The 25,167-nt window shown below is 39.0% G+C and overlaps 1 protein-coding gene across 1 annotated transcript in view; it reads left to right on the top strand.

Moving 5' to 3' along the window:
• Window positions 1-25,167, top strand: part of adcy2b (adenylate cyclase 2b (brain)) — a 144,859-nt gene that overhangs the window by 14,856 nt on the left and 104,836 nt on the right. The window contains exons 2-3 of the mRNA XM_007231726.4: window positions 2,685-3,501; window positions 23,378-23,575. Of these exons, the coding sequence (XP_007231788.4) occupies window positions 3,145-3,501; window positions 23,378-23,575 (555 nt within the window). The 5' untranslated portion in view covers window positions 2,685-3,144. The remainder of the gene's footprint in view (window positions 1-2,684; window positions 3,502-23,377; window positions 23,576-25,167) is intronic.

The following is a 25,167-nucleotide window of genomic DNA, read 5'->3' as shown; positions in this document are numbered from 1 at the left end:
TTTTTTTGCTGGATTCCTTATGTCAATACCTACAACTTGGACCAATTTGGACCATGCACTTCCGTCTATATAGATTTTTTGCTAATTTGCATAATATGCAAAACCTACTTTTGCGAACTAGTCCTAGGAATTTTGACCAATCCTGGCATGTTTGGTATCAAAACACTCGTGAGAGCATGTGCTTCAATATTCAATAAGAAAAAGTTGAAATATGTAAACAATATGGCCGCCATATGCAAATTAGTCCTTCCGGATATATGCCCCATTCATTTCAAGAGGTAAATTTGGAGCACTGTTTCTCAGCAACCATGCAACCTAGCAAGCTGAAACTTTGCATCTGTCATACAACCTCTAAAGGATGTTCAAAGGGCAACTTAATCAATCAACATGGCTGAACACCATCAGCCAATCAGCATTCAGTAGACATTTTGGCAGGCTGAATGTTGCCCAATCTGCATGACATTTGGCAGTTATGTTCAGGTGGAGACACTGTAGTGACCTGCAAAGTGCTGAAACAATCCGGCCACTGGGGGGGCGCTGTTCCAAAAAAAATAGTATATGTCAATCATACTGTACTATTCTGACATCTAATTGTTTTTGCCATATTTAGTACAGTGGCTCTGACAAATTTGTCAGCACATCTATGTTTAAAAAGTGCTTTGTTTATTCATAATTGCTAATTGTTTAAAAATAGCTATATTGAAACTAGTCCCTGGATATTTGGCCTATAACCTCCATTTCAGTCTTGTTGCACACTGTAGAGTCTCTAGGTAAAGATTCATTAAAACATTTGTAAAATTTCACATACAATAGTGTCCAGGCATCAAGCAATCTGTGTGTCCTTGGAATTTCTAAATTAAATTGCTGTAACTCTGCAGTATTTGCTGTAATCTCACAATGATAAAGACCTCTGTACAATATCACTCTGATGAAGCGCCATTTAATTCAGAACTAGATTTAGAATAACTTTGTAATTACATGTCATATCAGAACATGCACTCCTTTGTGCCTCTGCTCAACAATAATAACAGGTGAAAGACTTTTGATAATTTCTAAATGTGACAGGGCGTCTCCAATCATATTAGACCTTCTTACACATCACCATTCAATGCTCTAGTAGGCACCATTGTGCCAGTTGGTGCTTGAACCCGATGATTGCCGCTTGCGGCTATATTTTGATTTGATTTTATAATAGAGGTGTAAAAAAGCTAGACTTTTTTCATGATATTTTGTTTTACAATATTGTGTAAATTTTTTAAACCCAGTATGGATTTTTAAAATATTTAATTTACATGTAAAGATTGGTGTCAGGCGGTGGTTCATTTTGTGTTGTGTTCGAACCCTAACCATTAGTTTTCCCAGTACACATAACACTGTGGCTTGAGGAATGTTAAGTGCCTTCAAAAATGGAATGTTCCATCTATAATTCACATCGCCTTGCCATAAGCATCCAGTTTAGAACCACATTTGAAAGTGATTTAATCTGATTTTTATAGACTTAATTGCAACAAAATCAGGTCTGTTTTATTTTAAAGCAGAAAATCAGATTAGATTTTTTTTCTAATCCACACCTGGCATTTGGCATGGTGCCAACAGGCTCATGTTTATCTGCTCCAGAGAGTCCTATTCCTCTGCCAACGCTTCTCTGTGGAGACTAGAAAAGCTGTTTGTGTGTGCATTTGCACATTTGTGTCACATCGGATGTACCTTAATGTAACTGAATTCAGTTATGAATTTATTAGGGCTGTCCATTTTAAGGAAACTACCTGTGAAGTTTTGAGGAAACTTACAAGTTTTTTGTTAAACATTTTTGAAACATATTTTATAATTTTACAAAAAAAACACTGTATCAAACACAGTCAATTAATTTAGTTTTATTAAAGATTTTTGGCACATACAGTATACAAACATTCCCATACCCTTTTAACCCCCTCCCTCACTGCAACACCCCTCCCTCCCCACAACACCCCACCCTTCAGACGTGCGTAAGTAAAGGATCAACAGGGAATACATGGATAAAATTTATATTTTCCAACTGCTCCTGATGCAGCATTGCCGAGTAGCATAACAGCGCACTCGGAGGAAAGCGCAGCCACTCGGTTAAAATATATCAGCCCACAGAGGCCTTGTGCTGATCTACATCACAATTTTGAGTGATGTGGGGAGAGAGCGCCATCTACCCACCCAGAAAGAGCATGGTCAATTGTGCTCTTTCAGGGCTCTGGCAGCTGATGACAAGCTGCATGTCCGGGATTCGAACCAGCGATCTCCCAATCATAGTGCCAGTGCTTAAGACCGCTGGACTACCTGACGCCAAGCTTGAGAATGTTTAACTTACTTAATTGTTTTGCAGTTTACTTTTTAGTTTGTAAATGAGAAGTTATTCTACATACAGAAAAAAGGTAAATGTTTTTCATTTTAACAGATCATTAGTGCATTTGAAACAAGTCTTACTTCATACAACTTAATCTAACAGTACTTTTCTTTCTTTTGATGGATCAAAACAGTAAAAAAAATATATTTTCTGGCATCAAAATGGTAACTGGTTTGTTACTAACAGAAAGCTTTTTACCTTTTTTACCCTTGCTTCTACAGTGTTATCTATTTTGTAATATTGAAATTTTAACCTCTTTCTCTCTCTCTCTCTCTCTCTCTCTCTCTCTCTCTCTCTCTCTCTCTTTCAGAGTAATCACTGTATTTCTCTCTGGCTAGTTTGAAAAGCCCTAACTGCTGGAGCTGCAGGATTGCTTCTTTTCCTCTTTTGCCTTTTCCCTGCTGTTTCCTCTTCTCTGTCCCTGCCCACTCCGAGACTTTCTTGCTTTTCCTTTCTCAAACAGACACTCACACACATACACACACACATCATGGAGTCACTCTAACACTTTCTCTCTCTTGCTGACACTCTCTCTCTCTATCTCTCTCTTTCTGAAACAAACACTCTCTTGCTCTCTCTCTCTCTAGATTTTTTCTCTCTGCCAGTCTTACACGCTTGCACACTATCTCTCTCTCATTCCCTCCCTCTCTCTCTTCCTCCCTCCCTCTCTCTCTTTACCTCCCTCCCTCTTCCTCTCTCTCTCTCTCTCTCTTGCGCGCTCTCTCTCTGCTCCGTGGCTGCTGTGCTCAGTTCATCATGTTGGCTGGAGGATGCTGCGCGCGGCCGTTCTCTCTCTCCTGCCCCTGAGCGCTCACCCGGAGGAGGACGAGCAGGAGCAGGAGGAAGAGGGGAAAGACGGAGAAGAGGAGGAAGAAGAGGAAGAGGAGGCGGTGGAGGAGGAAGAGGAAGGCTCCGGGGCCAGCGGGGTCCAGGCTGTTGACCCCATGCTCCGGTCTCACAGCGCGTATCTGCTGGAGGGTCCGGAGGAGGCTGGGCTGAAGTCCCCCGACTGGCTGTACGAGTCGTACTACCGCATGAGCCAGCAGCACCCGCTCATCGTCTTCCTGCTGCTCATCGTCATGGGAGCCTGTCTCGCCCTCATCTCCGTCTTCTTCGCCTCGGGACTGGTAAGGGGGCACGCACTTCACCTCTTCTGGCCCTGTCTGTTTCTTTCTCTCTCTCTTTCTGTGTCTCTCTTTCACACACTCTCATTTAACATAGTTTTTGTTTTTGTGGACTGTTCTTTTTTGGCTTTTCAGTAATGACTTTCTCTCATCCCTTTCTCACCTCCAACTTAACTGAGCGTACCTCTTTTCTCTCTCTAACTTGTGCTCCCTCACTTTTCCTTTTCCGTGCGTGTTGTGTCCACACAGCTCATCATCTCTGCTGTTCTTTGTGGGCTGTTCTCTTTTGGCTTTTCAGTAATGCCTTCCTCATCCTTTTCTCATCTCCTACTTACTTAAGGCTATCTCTTTTCTCCCTCTTACTTGTGATCCCTCACTTTTTCTTTTCTGTACATGTTGTGTCCACACAGCACCTTATCTCTCAGTGCTGTTCTTTGTGGGCTGTTCTCTTTTGGCTTTTCAGTAATGCCTTTCTCTTATCCCTTTCTCACCTCCAACTTAACTGATCATACCTCTTTTCTCTCTCTCACTTGTGCTCCCTCACTTTCCCTTTTCAGTGTGTGTTAGGTCCATGCAGAGCTTCATTCCTCAGTGCTGTTCTTTGTGGGCTGTTCTCTTTTGGCTTTTCAGTAATGCCTTTCTGTCATCCCTTTCTCACCTCCCCAACTTACCTGAGCGTACCTCTTTTCTTTCTCTTATCTGTGCTCCCTTACTTTCCCTTTTCAGTGCATGTTGGGTCCATGCAGCGCATCATTTCTCAGTGCTGTTCTTTGTGGGCTGTTCTCTTTTGGCTTTTTGTTAATGCCTTTCTCAAATTTTATTCTCACCTCCAACTTACTTAAGGCTACCTCTTTTCTCTCCTTTACTTGTGCTCCCTCATTTTCCCTTTTTAGGGCATGTTGTGTCCACGCAGCACTTTATTTCTCAGTGCTGTTCTTTGTGGGCTGTTCTCTTTTGGCTTTTTAGTAGTGCCTTTCTCTCATCCTTTTCTCACCTTCAACTTACCTAAGGGTACCTCTTTTTTCTCTCTGTCACTTGTGCTCCCCCACTTTCCCTTTTCAGTGCATGTTGTGTCCACACAACACCTCATCCCTCAGTGCTGTTCTTTGTGGGCTGTTCTCTTTTTGATTTTCAGCTTTTCTCTCATTCTCACAACTTTTCTCACCTCCTCAACTTACCTGGGTGTGCTCTCTCTCTTATTGCTTCTTTACTCATACTTTTCAGCATCTGAATGTCTGAGTGTTGCATTGTGTTCACACAGTGCTTCATATGTGCCCTTCCACATGAATTTTCCCTTTCCTGTCTTATGGTCAAACAGTTCAAGCACATCTCAGTGCTCTTCTTTGTGTTCCTGAGCTGTTCTTTTTGCTTATCAGCTTTTTACTCACTATCATTTCTTTTTGCCCTCTCTCTTTTATTCTCCTTTTCTGACCACCCTCCAAATGTACCTTTCGAGGTACCTTTAAACTCTGTCTCTCTAATTGCTCCCACACTTTCTCTTTTCGATCTGTGTTGTGTTGAGACAGTTAAAAAAATCTCTCAGTTCTCTTCTGTATGTGCTGTTTTATTTTTTGCCCTTTTACATTGCTTATGCTTTCCTACTTTCTTTTTACTGTACGTTCTCTGCACACCCCACTCACTGATCATATCTGTGGGTATTCTTTTGCCATCTCTCTTTGACTGCTTTCTCACTTTCTCATTTTGATGTTGTCTTGTGTTTAAATTATACTTCATATATGTGCACTCTTTTTGTGGATGTTCTCTTTTTGCTTTTTTTAGTTTTTCTTCAAATTTTTTTTTTGCAGGAAACTTTTTTTTTCCTGCATTTGTTACATTTGTTGTCCACTCTTTTTAGTATGTGTTATGTTAAAATGGTGCTTCGTCTCTGTTGGCTGTTTTTGTGAGCTGTTCTCTTATTACTGTTCATCTTTTCTCTCGCTTTTCCCTGCATTCTCTAAGTGCTCCCTCAATTTCTCTTTTCAGTGTTGTGTTGTGGTGCTCAAACAGTGCGGAGCTCTTCTGTTTTTGCTTTTTGGCTTTTCTCTTGTTCTGATTCCTTTGTTATCCTTCCCTACCTAATTTACCTGGGAGTAACCTTTTTGCCTTCTTTCACTGATGGCTCACTCAGTTGTTTTCTTTAACTTTTTTCACATTCTCTCTTATTTCCTTTCATTAATGTACATTATTTTTGTCCTCCTACTCGTATGTAACTGTGCTGTCACAGCCACAGTGCTGAGACCATCATCTCACTTTCTCTTTGCTTCACTTCTCTCTTTGAGCTGTTTGAACCCCCACTGTCTGTAACTGTATTTGTGTTGTGGTAATACATGACTCTTCTCACTTTGCATGAGCTCTTCTTCTTTTCTTTTTTACTCCTTATCATTACTATATTACTGCTACAGCATTTTGAATTCAGTGTGGTTAAAGTGTTATAGCTGTACGTGTTTCACAAAAGGTGATAACTATAGTAATAATGCAGGAGTACTTCTTTGATTGATTACTGAGGCTCAAAGTAATATTCAACAAAAGGGGGATGTAAAGGATTCAGTAGAGTGATCTCATGTACAGTTATACAGTTCAGTTCCACAGTATTCTCAAAGCACTATGCTTAACAATGCTGGACTCGATTGCTTAGCACATGTCTTACTCTGTTGGCTCAAATTACGTGCTTTTTATCTAAGATGTAACACCCCAAGGTGCTGTATCCAGGATTTGTATGTTAGGGAAGTAGTTTAAGCCAGTTCACATTTACACACTGAATTGCTGCTGCAAGAAAAATACACATTGACGAACACAATATAAATGCTCCAAGAAGGAGTAAACCTTTGTGGATGAGCACAATCCTGCTGGCTGTTGTCAGATCACAAACAGAAAGCTGATTTAGATGCTAAAGATGGTACGGTTCCAGTCTCGTGCAGTCCAGGCTTCTAGTTCCATTGCAACAATAGATTACCTTACTGGTGAGCAATTTGTTAAAGCCCCCCCCCCCCTGCCTTTCTCAGTCCAGTGATATTCCCCCTCTCAATTCTGTCAAGACCCAGTATCTAATCAGACCACACATCTAATCATTTACATATCTGCTGGAGACATAACTGCAGCAATCTGGAGTGTATTATTTTTTTGTCAATAAGTGTTTTAAGAAGATAGATCTTGGCCCTGAAAAACTGATCCCAGCACATCATCAAAAACAGAGTGCAGAGCATTATAGATATCTTCTCTACACTATTTAGGTTTTGCTCAGGACCAGAATGACCAGTTTGAACAATGTGTTAACCGAGTATCTCCATTGATCCCCCAGCAACTGCTCTATGAATATGGGCCAATTCTCATGGCAATGTGTGAGGTTGTAAAATATTTACAGTGAGCTTCCATTTGAATTCTCTCCAATTATCAGAATAAATAGTTAAAATTACATTCAGAACAAATATATTTAGATGTTTTTTATTTAAATCTTTGTCTGTAATTTAGCACAATTTAATTTTAGTATACAGAGAAAATATATGGCTCTATTCATTTAATATGTTTTAATATGATTAAGATTACCTTGCCGATTGTGTTTAATCCTAATTAGATTTTATAAAGTATTGCTCTTTTGAGGATGGGACTTGTGTTTTGTCATTCATATGGACAAAAATCTGTTTCAAATAAGTTGTGTGTGTAGGTAAGGCCCCAGCTTAACCCCAGCTTAATCCTGAATCTAAAAACATTTGGGTGAAATTACGTCTTCCCTCTTATTTGTGCTGATCTTTTATTCTCTCCCCCCCTCCCCTCTTTCTCTCTCTGTATTTGTGTTGAAATACTCATTCATTTTTTATTTGCGAGCTCTTCTCTTCTTCCTTTCAGCTTTTCTCTCATTCTCTCTCATTTTCTCTTATGGTAATGAGTGTGCCAGGATGGGCTCTTGGTGTGATTAGATTCTGGGAGAGCTGAAGGGAGTTCTAGCTTGTGTGTGTGTGTGTGTGAGAGAGAGAGAGAGAGAGAGAGAAAGATTATATTTGGAATATATATAGCTAATTTACTATTTTTACTTCTGTTTCAAGCTCATTTTAAACTTATATCTTTATTATTGTCGTAATAATTTGTCTATTGTCAATACTTTTGATTGAATATGATCATGACATTAAAGCTTATTGGACTAAATGAGAGAGAGAGAGAAAGAGAATAAGAGAGTTAGCTTCCCACTGTCCGTTCTGTGCAATTAATACATTTCAATAGAGATTGTACAAGGCTTTTACTTGTGATTGTTTTTATGCATGTGTGCGGCTTATGGAAATCAGCTTATCTATTGTTTCTTCTAAAATCAATTGTGCATTGGTATGGGATGATTTTCAGCCACAATATGCGATTGTTGATAAGATTTTATATTTTTTAATTAGCTGAACCTGAGAAATTATCAGATTTTATTTGGGAGCTAAGAATTATCGCAGTTCTGTCCGAGGTTACTTCGTCACATTCCTTGTTCCTTGTTTAGCCACTAGGTGAAACTACAGAGCCTGCGCACAGCAGCAGAAGCCTATTAAAGCCAGCACTGCCCTCAACTCTGTGTGCTATCTCTCCTCCATCAGTCTATTGTGCCTTGTGAGGAAAGGAATGTAAAGACATTTAACACAACTAACTGGATACCCCTTTCAAGGGTAAATCTGAACACAGCAGAGTTAACTAACAGCATAAAAAACAGCAAACAGTGCAGACCACATTAAACAACAATTGGAAAAAAATATAACAAACAGCTCCCCTTCTCCCCAACAGAGAGGGAACAAAAACAACGGTTCATTTTAAAGTGTATTTTAAAATCTTCAGCATTATTTATCATGTTTAGTATGAGTTTACAACCTAGTTTGTTCAAACTATTTTGTTGTCCATCTGAAAGATAGGAGCTGTACAGGTCTAGCTAGGATGGTTATGCTAGATGAATTAACATAGCCTTAGGCCCCATCCACATGAATCCGGATAGTTTTTACATTTTTGTCACCGATTTGGCCTTCCATTTGTCCACATGAAAACAGCGTTTTCGGCCACAAAATCTGAGCTTTTCGAAAATGCCTTCCAAGGTGGAGATTTTTGAAAATTCTGCTACCAGCGGAGTCATGTGGACGGGAAAAAAACAAAGCTTTTCAAAAAGTGAAACATGAACAGCAACTGGATTGGTTCTGTTCTCTCTGTAATTTGCGGATTAATAACATGTTTACAGCTTAATTTAAATTTTTAACGTAGTTGTTGCTGAGGAGTGCTGAGAACACTTTTAAAATGTCTAGAGAATCTCATGTTCATTTTAGTGTTTTTGAGTGGTACCGTGTGGACGGGGATATTTTTGAAAGCGCTGCTCGTGTAGACAAAGATATTTTTAAAAACAGAGATGAAAACCTCAGTTTTTTTTTTTTAAATCCAGATTTGTGTGGACGGGGCCTTAGTGTCTGTTTGCTTATCAATGTGATTGCCTTACATGTAAGTTTTCACTCATATATGATGAGTATCACTACTGAGGTAAATCTGTGTCTGAAATGGCACTGCTGAAATAATAAAAAATGATTTACTTAAATAGTTAAGTGTCTAATAAATGTTTTAAATGGTAGTTTTGCAATATTTTTTTGTCCTTAAGAATCGAAACAAAAATAAAATTAGGCTGTTTAAACTATTCAATTGTGAATAAGTGGCAAAATGTTTTTCTACAATTACATGAAACAACAAACACCAGATTGGAGGATCAATTCTGGATCACAAAAGCTGTTCTACTCATCCCAAACATACTGGATGAAACTCAATCACTCCAGAGAATATAGTTCCACGGCTTATCTCCTATAACTGATGCTTGGCACTGGGCATAGTGATGCGTAGTGATGCATGGCTCATGTACAGCTGCTTCTCGTTGTATCTGCTGTATTTTTCTATAGAGATTATTTGAAACATTAGTGCTTGTGTAACCTAAGTCTGCCATAGGTGCCCCTTAAAAGTAGCCATATTCATTAATTACAAGGGGCGTCTGCATACTTCTGGACATACAGGCTCATGCATCAGTCTGCAAGTACTGTTGGATTCTGCCTCAAGTTCTATGGTGTTATTATAAGAGGGTGTTGGGCACTTTATCAGGGAAGCAGTAGCTGCCACACAATAGAGCTGCTAATGAGGTAGATAATGGCAAGAAACACAAACGCCACTTTTCCATCTCAACTTTTATTATATTTCATGCTTTTAACCGCCCTCCGCTCATGCCGGAAGTCCTTTTCTTTCTGAAAGCTCTTATCTCATTTTCACAGAGCAAACACTGTGTGATTGTTGAGCGTCCGCGGCGCACCAAAGCATTAGCGATACACAGATTCCGTGAGTGCTCGAATTCTGCAGCGGGGAAAAAAAGCTCCATAATTGGAAAAGCTAATGAATTTGATAAGATCGACCCATCATTAGCCACATGTGAAATGCGGTTTGAGAGCATGAGGGACGGAAAAGTCTTTTAGAACTTGTTTTTGAAAAGGCTTTCACTCTCTTTGGCATGTGTGAAATGATGCTTCATGCCAAGATTGGTATTGTGAAGTTCATCTTATAACTACAGATGTATGCAAATAAGAGGGAAAGCAACATCAAGGGCCCAATTAATAAAACACAGAGCCAGATTTACTGTGATGTTAAGAGCAAACAGCTTCACAGTAACATTTTTGCTCATTCATAAATGAGTATTACCGTCAGTTTTATCCAGGAGCTGCGTGCTCCTTTTTTTCTGAGATCCTTCCTCAGAAAGAAGGTGATGCAATTTTTAGCAATTTGACACTTTGGGGGAATATTTTAAAACTGTATAATTGTTTCTCATATCCATAATCTCTTACTTAAAATTATGGTTAATATTTGGGCTATGAATTGGTGTGAACTTGGTGATACAATAAATAGCGTGACATGGGGTTTTATTTGATATATTGCTACTGTATACAAGACGATATATTGCAATATCTTCCTGGAAATTTTGGAAAACATAGTCATAGTATAATAACACACTTAAAAGGATACAAGAATTATATTTAATGCAGAATTTGAGGTATTATTTAATAAAAAAAACAATCTATTATTTATTGGAACACCTTCAACTTAGGTGTGACATAATTTCTACCTCCAGTATCCGACTTCTGATGTAAATGGAACCCAGCATTATTATTTCAGTTCTGGAGACATAGCAATCTCTTATCTATGATGGCTTCAGTAGTTTTGGTCCATTGTAGTGCCTGGGGCAGTGGTGGCTCCATGTTTAGAGCACTGAGTTATTAAGGACATGTTTGTGACACGATGCCACCTAAACTAGGCCCTCAACCCTCACTTCTCCCTTCGCACCTGAGCGTCAGCTGCCCATCATTCCGGGTATGTGTGCTCACTATATTTCACTACATGGATCAGTTAAAGGTAGAGACAGAAAGATTAATCAGCTGTGTACCAGTATCGGGTGATTTTTAGCCAAAGTATTTGATACTTCTCTCAACAGTGCACATTTGGGGCTTGTCTTGTTAGTGAGTAGCTATTAGCACAGCAACAAAACAGAGCAAACAAGCACACAAACAGTAAACAGCAAACAGTGGAGAGTACCTTTAACCACTACTAAAAGAACAGCAGCAACAGTCAGAATGGTAAAGGAATCACATTCAAAATAAAAGATTTTACTGCTGGATAAACAGCTCTTTTTCAGTTGTGTTTACACTCTGAGCTTCACAGTGCAGTACTGAAGCTACAGGGATTCACAAACTCCCTCAGCTGGAGTTCCACTGCGTTTTTAATGTGGTTCATTCTAACAGGAAAGTATATTTCATGCTGTGAGACATTAATGTGTTTACGTTAATGTGGCATCTAGCCCTGTGGTATTGGCTGTATCGGGCCAACTCTAGTTAAAGGTGGTGTAAAGGAGGCCACATTCTATTTTCCATAGCCAAAAAAAACAAGTATGGTGAATATAAATTTCTGTTACTGTCTTACCATTGAAAAGTAGTACTGTTACAAGTTGAGTTCCCATATAACAGCCCCAGTATCATGTAGCACCTGTCTGGAAGTAGATATCTCTACTTAACTGTTTACTAATTGGCCATCCATTCTTATATTATTTAAATACTCATGGTATTTTATCAAAGCAGGATAAAATTGCTATTTTTTTCACAGTTATTCCATAAACGAGGTGGAATAATTAAATATTTCGGTGACTGGTTCAGCTCTGCTCTTTGAGACACAGATGGACTTTTAGCGTGGAGGTACGTGATTTGTTTCTGTGTAAAGCAGGTTAAGTTCCATGTTTATCAGCAATGGTGAGGCAGAAATGGACACAGTTTTTTACTCAGCCAGATGAGGCTTTTATGAGAGAGATTTGATTTCTAATGATCCACCTCCTCACTTCCATCCTTTTCAAATTACACTGAGAGCCAAACCTTGGAGCAGGGCTGGTGTTTTGGCCCAGAGCCATAAACCCAAACCTTTACAGGATTTCACACACACATGCACGCACACATACACACACACACACACACGTTTCACTTTTGACTCACAATCCATTTTCTTTTCCAAGCTCAGCTCGTTCATTGAGACAGTGCAGAGGGAGGCGCTCGGCTTATTCAGGGCTTATTGGGCTGGAACACTGAGTGAAGCCAATCCAGAACTGGAGAAAGAAAATATTCTAATGCTGGAAAAGAGAAAAGAAGAAAGAAAGGGCGAAGGGCTCAGTCTCATTTCATTTTGAATCACTTTCTTTGAAATAAAATGCTGACTGGTTTAAACTCACTAAGCAATTTATTAGTAATACTGGAACTTAGCTTTGAACAATGTAAAAAGAGCACTTTTGAAGCTCTGCAGTTGACTGACATGGCATTAAACCAATCACCATAACTTCCTATATGTTTTTTTTGCCACTGGCACCACATTGAGCTTCATAGGCTCAAGCTGACTGACGCTTTTTGTTAAAGACTTTATTTGTAAACAGATATGATTTTGAGCATTGTGAGAATCGGTCTCCTATTTAACCACTTATAACAGCTTTTACTGGAATAAAAGTGTCCCAAAAGGAGCTTTTATCTCAACCTGTGTGCTATTTTTCATTAACAAGTGGGCACCCTTTATTTTTGAGCCCTCCCATGACTTATGCTATGTCCTATAGAAGCTAAAGAATGTGGCACTGTCCTGCAGGATATGCTTATGGGCCCTCCTGCACTGATTGTGAATGTCATTTCTGACAGTTCTAGCCAGATACTGCCGATCATTATCATTACCATGTACTGTGCTGTCTACTGTGGGTGGTAATGCCTTCTATAACATATTTACAATACCTTACAATGTTCCATTCATCTGGCAGCCTCTCTCAGCCCTCACTCGAACTTTAATAATTCACATTGCCTTGCCATGAGCACATTAGTGTTCAGCCCCACTCACAAGGTAACCAAAAATGACCAAAAAAGATTCTGACTGTGATTTTTTGCACAACTGTGCTTTTATATAGGTGTGTGACTTACTGTACTGTTAGAAGTGCATATTATATAAACATTAAGGCTTTGATTAGTACTGGGTTTAAACAAAATTTTTGTTTTTTGTCAAACAAAATTACACAATATATGAAGAAATCAGACTTCATTAGCAGGAAACCTGCTATAGAATGCAAACAATAGATCTAAAATACTCAATGCTTAAGTATTCTAAAGATATTTCTCAAAGGCTCTATCACACATGTTAGACAAGTATAACATCAATTTACACTATGTTATTCTTGAAGCTATTAGAGGCCTAACAGTATTAAAATCAGCCACAATTCCCTTCTTTCTCCAGTTAACAAATAAATTCAATTCAGTGTGCATTAATATTATCCTTCAAGCTACAGTATTAATATATTTAAATATGACTATAGTTGCTGTTCTTGAAGCTCTTTACAGTGTTTGTTTGTTTTTTTTTGGAGTTTTATCAGTTGTGCTACATAAATAATTCCATGCCCAGGACTGTTTCTGGACTCGTTTGCAGGATAAGAAAAAACTTTTTTTCTGAGCTGTGGATTGATTGAGCAATTCCATTCGTCTCGTTTCTGAGTGAACAAGAAACTTATTTGGTTAAAAACAGTCATACAGTGAGGAACAGCAACATGAGCTCCTCAGATAAAGTACTGTTTAAAGTACTATTTCTCTTCAGGTAGGACAGAGCTTAGATACTGTCACTCCAGTATGTTTAGCTTAGTATGCTAACTGGCTAGTGCTAGCTAGCTAGCTGTATCAGTGTGCTTCTTGGGCGGCGCTGTTCTACAGAGCGCTCTGCAGCACCTCTAGCGGTATGGCATTCTGTGAAAAATGCATACTGAATGAACCGGTTTACCGCCCAGCACTATATACAGATGTGGATTTTCCCAAGCCACCCCCTGAAAGAAACATTTATGACCAAATTACATACATGTCTGAGTTGGATTAACATGCTAATACTGTATTGCGTAAAATAATCATAGCTTTATTTTTATAACAATACAATACAATGTGCATAATGTCCATGTCATGCTTTTAGCAGCCCAGGGTTAAAGAGTTAATTACGCTGGAGAGCAGCAGGAAATGATATTACAGTGAAATGCAGCCTGCTGGGTCTCTGGGTGATGGATCATGTGTTTCTGGGAATTGTAGCTGTATCCCCGTCACCATCTGAAAAGGAAGTATGTTCACTTTCCAAATGTCTCCTCAGTGAAAACTCATGCATCTGCTTTTGCAGGCACATATGTGCCTATAGCAGTTGGAGTCTGTGTTAACACTGTAGAACACTGCTGAAGACTCAGCACATGAGAGGTGCATGTGGCTTCCTGTGGTGAAGGTGTTAATAGGCTCTGGTTACTCCCACTGCACACCCACACACAGAAACACAGATTCAGATTAAAAATACACCAGCAGAAACAAAAACAACAAGTCTTTCCCTATTAGTCAGGTTTTCTCTCCTGCTCGCTTTTCTCCTGTCTTTTGTGAAAAACAAAACTTGTATCTGAGTGTGTGTGTGTGTGTGTGTGTGTTAGTGTCAGTGTGTGTGTGTTACAGGCTCAATCTGAGTGTTTGGGAAGTGTGCTTCAAACTGCTGACACCAAGTGACATTTTTCACATTCTTGTCTCATCAGCAGGTCTGTGGCAGTGGCTTCCCAAACCACTCACACACACAACAATACACGTACACACACATACTCATACATACACACACGTATACTATATGTTCATGTGTTTGTGAACACTCCTTTTAATGAATGCATCTGTGCAGCTATTTTAAGTTGCACCCATACTAACAGACACACACAGCTTGTCTAGCCCTGAAGTATTTTATATAAAATAAGGGGGTTTTCACACCTGTACTTCTTTTCTCTGATATGAATCAGTTCCATTATATATATCACTTTCCATTATATATTTACTAGAGACAGATTATATATGTCCAGTATCATTTATTTTACTTCAGTCCTGGATATATGGAGATATATGAAGTGCATTATTAGTATCATGACATTCTCGTTTATTGACTTCTGGTTTTGTATCTTATAACATTTTTCTTTTAGTATTTTTTAACCTCTCAGTTAGGGGTGTGCCATATCATATCATATTAAATGTTTATTTTGTTGCGGTAGTGTATTCTAGAAATATATCTTTTTAATTCAGTGTTTTGTACTATCGCCAAGAGTATCGTTATCGCGAAAATACCATGAAAAATCGTGATATAATTTTAGGGCCAGATTGCCCAATCCTTAATGAGGAGTACTCTTACTTAGTTTGGAATCGAGGTCGGCTCATGTTCTCACCACAAACAAATTGCTCCAGACATTGGACATATTAGCACCATGCCTAATAAAATGTGTTGGGTAGCAGGGTATATAGCCCCCAAGCATTAAAATCATCTTCTTTGAAACGATAATAGCTAATAATAATGATAATAATGAGTTGGGGATGAGGTGGCATGGTGATCATCCAGCATCCTGACCTCACAAATGCTCTTGTCCCTAAAAGTAATTATATTCTCACATCAATGCTCCAAAATCTAGTAGAAAGGCTTACCCTGGACAGTAGAGACAGTTACTTTAATAAAATCACAGTAAACTCTTTTGTACGCATACACACAGCCAAGTACAGTACGCATACAACCACCGGAATAATGTACTATGTGAACTAGGTGAACATTCCTGACAGTCATGGTTTATAGTCCTTGTTTTATAATAATAATTATTATTACCAATGGATTTATTCTGTATACTTATTTTTTTATAAATATAATAATTATTGTTATTATGTTTAATAGCTTTACTTAGGTATCTAAAAATAGCATGTTTTACTCAGCAGGAGGTTCTGGCAACCGCATCTGGGCAATCATTATATCCAGCATGCAGGCCACTAATAAATAGTGAATGGGGCTCAGGTGTGAGCTACACGTATGCACTCTCAAACACACACATACAGACACAGTTATGTACAAAGGTAAGGGTGCACCACCAGTCAAGTTTGAGGCCGCATTACTAAAAAATATAAAAAATATGAAATTGAAAACCTCTGGAATATAATTAAGAGAAAGATAGATGATCACAAGCCATCAAACCAAGCTGAACTGCTTAAATTTTTGCACCAGGAGTGGCATAAATTTACCTAAAAGCAGTGTGTAAGACTGGTGGAGGAGAACATGTCAAGATCTATGAAAACTGTGATTAAAAACCAGTATATAATATGCAGCTAAAACAGGGAGCCTAGTGTAGGCCAAATTTTTAACATTTACATTTTAATATAGCCTAACTATAGCACTATAGACTATAGGTATTGCACTATAGACTCCTGTGGCGCAGCCTAAGCTTTTGTCCTTAATGGAATTTTTCCCCCTACATTACTTTTATACTTAGTTTTGAAAGCAGTACTTTTACGCTTTACTTGAGTAAAAAGCTTGAGTTGATACTTCAGCTATACTTCTACCTGAGTAATGAATGTGAACACTTTTCACACCTTTGTTAGACAGGACTGTGTGGACGCACAGATATCGAGAGGGCTACACTTTTTTTCTGCTGCACTGCAAGTTCCAGAGAACACAGTAGCCTCTATAATTCCTAACTGGAAGACACCTGGAACAACCAGAACTCTTCCTATAAAGCTGGCTGTACACCAAACTAAGTATTTGGGGGAGGAAAAAAGTGGGGTGAAAAAGATGATAAAGAATCCACTGGTCACTCACTTTCCAAATCATGTCCACAACTTGGCCTTTGTGTTCCACTCCCTTTGAGTAAATGAGATTACCAGTGTGTTCTTTTTTTTTCTTAATGATGTTAAACACAGTATGTCTCCGACATCCCAAGTTGTAAAAATTAATTTCAGGAAGGTACCCCCGCACCTGGACATATATATATGTCACATACATACATATGTCACATTAACTCACCTCAACATGCTTTTTGCAATCATTTAGTCCCCCGTGAAAATGCTGAAATCATTACAAACTTTTTTTTTTTTTTGATCAGACATGGATATACTTTAGAGTAGTCAGATGAGAAATGATTTTTATATTTTCTTTTTTTGGAAGGATCTGCCTCCACTTTCCCTGCCTCCATCATAATGCTTCTTCTCACTAAACATATGTTCGGGAGGAGAAAAAAACACTGCCTGCTCACACTAAAAACTGATTGGCTGACTCATAGACTCTTTGTAGAGGACAAGCCAATCAGAACACTCTCTCTTCTGCATGCGCTTCATGAATATGCTCACAAGTGGAGCGCCATTCTCTCCCTCTGTCTCTCTTTCCCACACGCGATTGGGGAAAAAAGTCTTGTTTGCAAGCCTGCCCCCTTGTTTCCTGCCCCAGGTGTTCCTCATCCTTCTCGTGTATGTAATCCCCTTTGTGTTAGTGTTTATCGAGGAGTCTTTTGTGTGTGTGCCCTACATGCCATGTACTGTTTGTGTGCTTTGTGTGGTCCTAGTCAGGTTTGTGTGTTTTTTGTGCTCTTAGGCTGGTCTCAGTTCTTGTTGCCTGCGTGCAACCACTCAGTTTTAGATTCTGGGAGATTTTGACTTGTAGATTCTGACTTGCAGGTATCAGGGAGCCGTTATTGAAATGCGGTAAACTTCCGCATCTGAGGTCTCATCTATGAATGCACAGAAAATGCCATTCGAATTTGTGTTTATTGTAGAGAGTAAATCAATAATTGGAAACTTGCAAAGAACCGTACATAAGCCACCCAAACACACACTGCTGCACAGCCCTCACACAGCCACTCCAATTTACATGCGTAAAATATAAAGCCACACACGCAGACACTTACACCCACAGAGAGTAACACACACACTCACACACACACACACACATACAGCGTGCCCAGTCACACGGAAGTGTAGACGAGGCAGATGAACAGGAAGAGCCTCCAGAGTAACAAAGCTGCCTGCTGATGAGGAGACTGTTTGCTTTTGCAGCCACTGCAAGATGGGTTTAAATGGATTTAAATGGGTTCAAAAGCTCAGTCGGCGTGCTGCGTACGTTCTGACCTCTGCTAGTTGGGAGCAGAGAGGTGGCTCTTTCAGTTCAGGCCCACCGTGATAACACTATTGTCCAGCAGCTCTGCAGGGACAGAGGTTATAGGAGAGAGTCTGCTGTTGTGGGGGCTAATCTGGCAGTCATTGACTGAGAGAACTAATTGGGCTCTGGTTTAGCATATTCATAAATACTCAGGAAGAGTGTGTTTAATCCTGTGACTCTCTGTCTGTCTCTGTGTGTGTACAGAAAGATTGAAGGGAATGAAGGGATGGGTACAATGGATTACAAATTGGGCTGCCAAGCGTTAATGCAGCCTCCAAGTTTGACCCCTACTTCCACTGTAATCTGGCCCATGCAATTTTTTTTCTGGAGTGGATCACTTGTGGTAAGAACGTGTTCTGGTCTGGATCCGACCTAGCTATAAAAAGAAATGTATTGTCAGCAAATTAGGTTCTAATTTGGAAATCCTTACAGCCAAGCTGAGATGTTTACAATAAAGTAAAAAAAAAGGTTTCCTCTATCCAATTTATCATGAATTCTTTATTCCAGCTTCCCACATAGGCTTATTCTCAACTTAAAAATACAAGTATATACCAGTACTTTTGCTAGTATTTTCCACGCCCTTGGACTGGAATGGAACGGGGGAGGGGGGAAATCACAGGATTTTGGCAGGAGTTCTTCGGGGCAGCTTCGCTAGAAAGCGTGACGCTGAAGCCCTCCCACAAGAAGAGATACGAGAAGAGAAAAGGGAGAAGGAAAGAAGGCGGAAGATGGGGAGGAGGTGGGTGCAAAGTCAGGGGTGCAGATGGAAATTTTGAACTGGGGGGGACCAAGCTGTAAAATCATATATATATATATAGCACATTTGGGGAAGTTAACAGACAATCGGCCTATGATACTTACATTGTTTGGTTTTTGAAAAAAAAGCTGTTATGGTTTTTTGTTTCTTCATTGACAATGTTAACATTTTACATCTTATAATTTCAGTTAACAGCGACTGCTTACTAAAATAACATCATAATAACATCATACATAAAATCAATGGAGAGAGCCGCTGCATGCCTCGGTGCATGCCGGGTTGCGTTGCGTTTAACGCAGCTCCGCCCTCCGGCTCAACTTTATTCAAATAAATCCGGCCGCCGCACTGTGTCCAGTCCAGCCAATCAGGGAAAAGCAGGCTGCGTCCAGCCAATGAGGGAAGAGCAGGCTGCGTCTTCACACACACACAAGCCTCTTACACACACACACACACAGAACAGGCGCCTTTCAACCACAGAAGAGAAGCTGAAAACGGCAGAATATGGATTTATAGAGCTTAGGTTACAGTGAGGTTGGTAAAAAAATAAAAATATTAAACTTATCACTGTCTACTTCTGCTGCTTCATTTTAATTCAAAAACGAGCAAGGAGATCCAGCGCAGCGGATTGCGTTGAAAAAAAGTGCCAGTGGACACGTACCGTAACTGCCTGTGTCTGTAGTCTACAGGCAGTTACCAGCTCCTTAGAACCCCGGACTTGAGAAGGTGCGTTAAATTTACATTGGAACTGGAACACGGAGCTCCGAACAATGTAACCTCTGAACTGAACGCTTCCTAGTTTAAAAACGAGGGCATTGTGGAACACAGAATTCCACAAACGTACAGTTAATTAAATTAAAACCCCAACGTTTATGCTTGTAGATGCTAGATTTCGGATGAGGTCACTATAAATCTCAGGGGGGACATGTCCCCCCCGTCTCCAGTGCCATCTGCGCCCATGTGCAAAGTAAGGGGTTTATATAGGCCAGAGAGTGGAAGGAAAAATTGGTGTTATATCCATAACACCACTTAATTAAAACTACTAATATAAATATAACTGCATTTTATATTTCTTAAATAAATTATATTATTAATTAAATAAATTATTTTATTTACATTTAAATATCCTCGCGTCTTAAGAAGAACAAATGCAATTAATCTCAGTTAATCACAAAATATTGTCATGATTAATCGGATTAAATTTTGTAATCAGTTGACACTGTCACACCTTTAGCCTTTTTGTATGTTTTGGGTGTACAATTTTTGGGCTTTCTGTTCCTTTTCTGCCTTTTTTTAGCTTGTTTTGTTTTCCTCTCCTATGTGCTTTGCAAGCAAATGGCCCTGTCTCTGGCCTACCCCCACCCTTGTTATTAGTGTTGTCACCTTCTGTAATGCTTGTAACCCCTCCCCCTTGTTCCCCTCCCCAGGTGTTCCTCACTCTCCTCGTCCTCCTCCTAGGCTTGTGTGTGTTTTTTGTGCTCTTATTCTGTCTCAGTTCTTTTGTTTCTTGTTTTTTTAGTATTGTAATTGAATCTAGATTTGTTATTTTGAGGCTTGTCAGTTTAACTAGCTTTGTCTTGTTTATTTGTGTTCTTAACCTTGTTTGTTTTTGGCTTTGCTTTTGTTTATCTTGTTTGTGTAATAAATTTGATGCTTGCATTTGCATCCGTCCTCTCACCCTTCCTTTCGCGACAGACACCACTAATTACAACACTAAAAATGTGTGGCCATGCTTTATGGTTTTCAATGGTCATACTATATATGTCATACTGCGTTTTGCAGTACATTGCAACATTAGCAAGAAATAGTATGTGAACCCTTTGGAATCTACATACATTTGTCCTAGAATGTGATCTAAAAAAGTATTACCAAATATAATGTTCCTAAGTTTTCAGACGTGTTAGTAATGGAGAAAACGAGGCAGCATAAGATAAGTTTCTCAAAGGTTTAATAAGAATGAATGTGTTTGTGTGTGTGTGTGTGTGTGTGTGTGCCAGTGTTTTCCTGAGACTGTACCGATCCCGCGGGTGTCTCCCTTTACGTCTGGTGACTCATTCAGAGCTGATGTTATTATTTTAGACTCACTCTACCGCTCCAACTCTTACCCGCTAATCAGATTACCTGTAAACACTAGACCACTTTTCTAAGCACATCAAACAAACACACACACACACAAACACACTTGAGCATATGCATGCATGGGTCTTGAGGAAAAAGCTAGAAAAAAAGAGTATAAACTGAAAAATACTGTTAGAAGCTCCTTCGAGAAAAGATGCCTCAGTGTATCGAGCCTCGCCTGCTCTGCACTCGCTGCTCCGTCTGGCTGTCTGCATCATAGAGGTGTGACCCTGAGGATAAACTTCATGCATCTCAGTGTGACACCCCCGACACACATTTCACATACGCACAGCCAGAGGAGGAGTGTGAGAGCAGAGAGAAAATGCATAAAGGTCATGTAGGCTCTTGAATATTTTATATATATGTTTTCTACCTCCTGGCAGATGTGTGTGTTGGGAGTGTTGCGTGTAGGCCGAGGTGTCCTGCAGGTGTCCTGCAGGTTCGTTAGGCATATCATTCCAGAGTTAACTTCAGATACCCTGTGAATATATTCAGAGCTGAATGTACATTCTGATTCATCATGTGTTAACGAATACAGGAAGTGAGAGCAGGTCATAAACTGACATGGGGTGGGCGATATGGCTCTAAAATAATATCACAATATCATTTAGAATTTTATTATTGCATGCAATATGATATGGCTAACTGAGATATTAAAAAAAATATTTTATCAGATTTGTAACAAAAGTCAATGATCCAGAATGTGATACTAGTAATGCACTCCAAACATCTCCATATATCCAGGATTAAAGTAAAATAAATGATGCTGGACATATATAATCTCTCTCTAGTAGATATATAATGGGAAATGAGAACAGTGTGAATATTTCTTTTGCTAAAAACGGCAAAAAAGTAGTACCCTGATGTGATAATTAGGGGTAGGTGATATGGCACGATATTTAAGGGTATAATATCGTTCACGATATTCAACATTTTTGGCTATATTATCACCAACGATACGATATGACACACCCCTAGTATATAGTATAACATGGTTATTTTATGTAGTTCAGAAGTTTATGTAGAACAAGCTTTTAGTTATCTCCTCACGCTCCCATATTAGCTTCATTGGAGAATTCTGTGTACTGTGTTCAGAGGTGTATAAAACCAAGCAGCTGGACATGCAGACTGCTTCTTAAAACACCAGTGAAAGAATGGGCAGTGTTGTGCCATTTCACATTTAAAACAAGCTAGTTCAAAGTTCAGTTCATACTCATTTAAATGAACTTGTTCATGTTCAGAGCGCATTAAAAAATCATAGTTCCAAAAATAAACTAATTTACATTCATTTTTTTTACATTTATCTTCTCCCAAATACGTATATAATAAACCACACTGGTATTTATACAAAAACTACTAATTTTCTCAACACTGAACAATATCAAATGTTTCAATTTTTTAGGGTTCCTTTATAAATCATTATTTAGATCAGCAATTTCAGTTAAATATTTCATATAGCAGAAGAAGACAGTGATAATCGAGAAGTGAAGTTAACTTTATAGGATTCACAGAAAGTGTGCAATAATTCTTTAAACAAAATGAGGCAGGTGCATCAATTTGGGCAGCCCAACAGAAAAATTACTTCAATATTTAGTAGATCCTCCTTTTGCAGAAATAACAGCCTCTAAACGCTTCCTAGAGCTTCCAATGAGAGTCTGGCTTCTGGTTGAAGGTTCTTCTTTACAAAACATCTCCAGTTCAGTCAGGTTTGATGGTTTCTGAGCATCAACAGCCCGCTTTAAATCACACCACAGATTTTCAGTAATATTCAGGTCTGGGAACTGAGATTATCATTCCAGAATGTTGTACTTGTTCCTCTGCATGAATGCTTTAAGAGATTTTGAGCAATGTTTAAGGTCGTTGTCTTGTTGAAGCATAAATTATGCTTATGTGCAGACCAAAAAATATTTTTTACGAGAGCATATGGCTAAACTGAATACAAGTCCTTCAAAGTCCAGCATATCAACAACAAAAACCTGTAGTTAGATCACACCAGTCATGTTTTGCAAACATACTTACTGGAAAAAAAACTTCGTACAGTGCAGTGTCTGTTATTGCTGTCCGCAGCATAACACCACAAGATTAATAATAGTTTAATTAACTAGTATGATAAACTAGCTAGTCAACGACTCTTAGTACTTAATACTAAGCTAATAATATAATTCATCTGGTCTTTTTTAGCCAAGGCTGTCAATCACCGAATTCCTCAATGGAAGCAGAATAATGTTTAGAAAAATATAATACCTGGGTGAAAATAAAGCACAGGAAGCACACTCCACCTTTTGACATGAGATTGAAAATGGGCTGTTTTATCTTTAAAACATAAAGGGATGAGTGGAGTTTGATACTGTCATATTGCAATCAGCCTGTAGAAGTGCTAGACCTGTGAGAGAAGTTGTTGTATTGTCCATGTTTATATACAGCTGTTTATTTAAATTGAACAAATGATACACAAAACAACAGCGAAACAAACATGTCTTCATAATCATCTACTTCTTCTCCTCCCCCCTATAGGACATAGAGGAGCACGTGGCCTTCCTCATCACGGTGCCCACCACACTGGTCATCTTCCTCACCATCTTCATCCTCGTCTGTATCGAGTCCGTCTTCAAGAAGCTCCTCCGCCTCTTTTCTTTGCTCATCTGGGGCTGCCTGGTTGCCATGGGTTACCTCTTCATGTTCTTCGGAGGGATCATCTGTCCGTGGGACCAGGTGAGACCAGAGAATCAGCACAGGATTCCTTTCTCACCTCAAATCATCCCTCTCCTAATGTCTGCAGCACTGCAGAACTGTGAACAGTACTTCCTTAATCAGTTAATTGATTCGTTTCACACTTGATTTGATTGAGTGATTTGACTCGTGTAATGATTCATTTATTCAGAGCATCCACAGCTTTCTTCCTGATTTATTTTACAGCGACATGAATTGAATTATTAACTTCATTACAGGATGTAATGTGTGTGTGTGTGTGTGTGATTCTGAACCTCACTTCATATATGAGCTGGACGCTGGCTGAGCATCAGCATGAGTATATATATAACAGTGTTTATGAAAATGAATATCTCTCTCGTTCCTTGTTTCTTCCTCCCATTTTTCTCACATACTCTGTTTATCTTTCCGTCAATTGCTGTCAATTTCTCCTCCTCTAATTTCCTCTTCTTTCTGTCTTTCTTTCTTTTTTTCCTCACTCTCTCTGTTCGTCTCTTTTTTCATTTTTTTCTTCAATGTTTTTCTCCCCTTCTCACTTTTTCTTTCTGTTGCTCTCTCACACCTTCTCTCTCTCTCACTTTTCTCCTTTTTTCTATTTCGCTCTCTTCATTTTTACATCTTCCCTTCATTTCCCTCTGTCTTTCTCACTTTTTTCTCACTCTAACTCCCTGCGTTTCCTTAACTTCACCTCTTTTTCTCTCATTTTCTCTCTTGCTTTATACTCCATATCTTTCTTTCTCTCTCTCCCCTACCTTTCTTCTCTATCTTTTTTTCACTCTCTCTCTGTTTCTGTACCTTTATACTTTATATAATGTGTTCAATCTCATCTTATCTCTTTCTCTCACTCTATTACTTATTCACTACATATTTACTCCCATTCTTTTCTTTTTCTGTTTATTTCTCAGTTCTCCGTCCCTGTCTCTTTCTTTCTGTCCCTTTTTCATTCTCTCTCTGTCACTCTCTAACACTGTCATTCTATTCATATCTTTCTCTCCCTTGCACTCTCTCTCTCACTTCACTTTCATCCCACTCTCTCTCCTGGCCTTTCTTTCTTTCTTTCTTTCTTTCTTTCTTTCTTTCTTTTGTTTCTTATCTTGAATACCAATTTCTTTCTTTTCTCTCTTTCTCAATCTCTCTTTTTGTCATCACTCTTTTTCTCTCTCTCCATCGCAGTGTATATATTTCTCTTCCTGTCTGTCTGCTTGTGTCCTTTTCTCTCTTCTCTCTCTCTCTCTTCTCTCTCTCTCTTTTTATCTCTTTTCTCTATCTCCTTTGTGTCAACCTTTTTTTGCTTCTTTATTTTCTCTGTGTTGCTCCCTTTATCTTTCTATACCCCTTTTTTTACTGTTTACCTCTTTCTTATTTGCTCTCTATTTCACCCACTGTCTCCCAGCTTAAAATGTTTGGTTGATAAAACATTTTCTGAATGTTTCAGTTCTCGTTCTTAGAATGTTTCTAGTTGAATCTGTCAAGTTTTCTGAATCTTCTTAGACTGTTTTTACGTAAAATTTTTTAAACATTCTAGTAACTTTGATGCAACAACACATGTCAATGTTTCCATTTTTAGTTATAGGAATGCTTTTCTCGTTACTTTT

This window comes from Astyanax mexicanus, chromosome 3, assembly GCF_023375975.1.
Source record: "Astyanax mexicanus isolate ESR-SI-001 chromosome 3, AstMex3_surface, whole genome shotgun sequence".
In the NCBI taxonomy this organism is placed as follows: domain Eukaryota; kingdom Metazoa; phylum Chordata; class Actinopteri; order Characiformes; family Acestrorhamphidae; genus Astyanax; species Astyanax mexicanus.
This window is presented reverse-complemented; position numbering and strand designations above follow the sequence as displayed.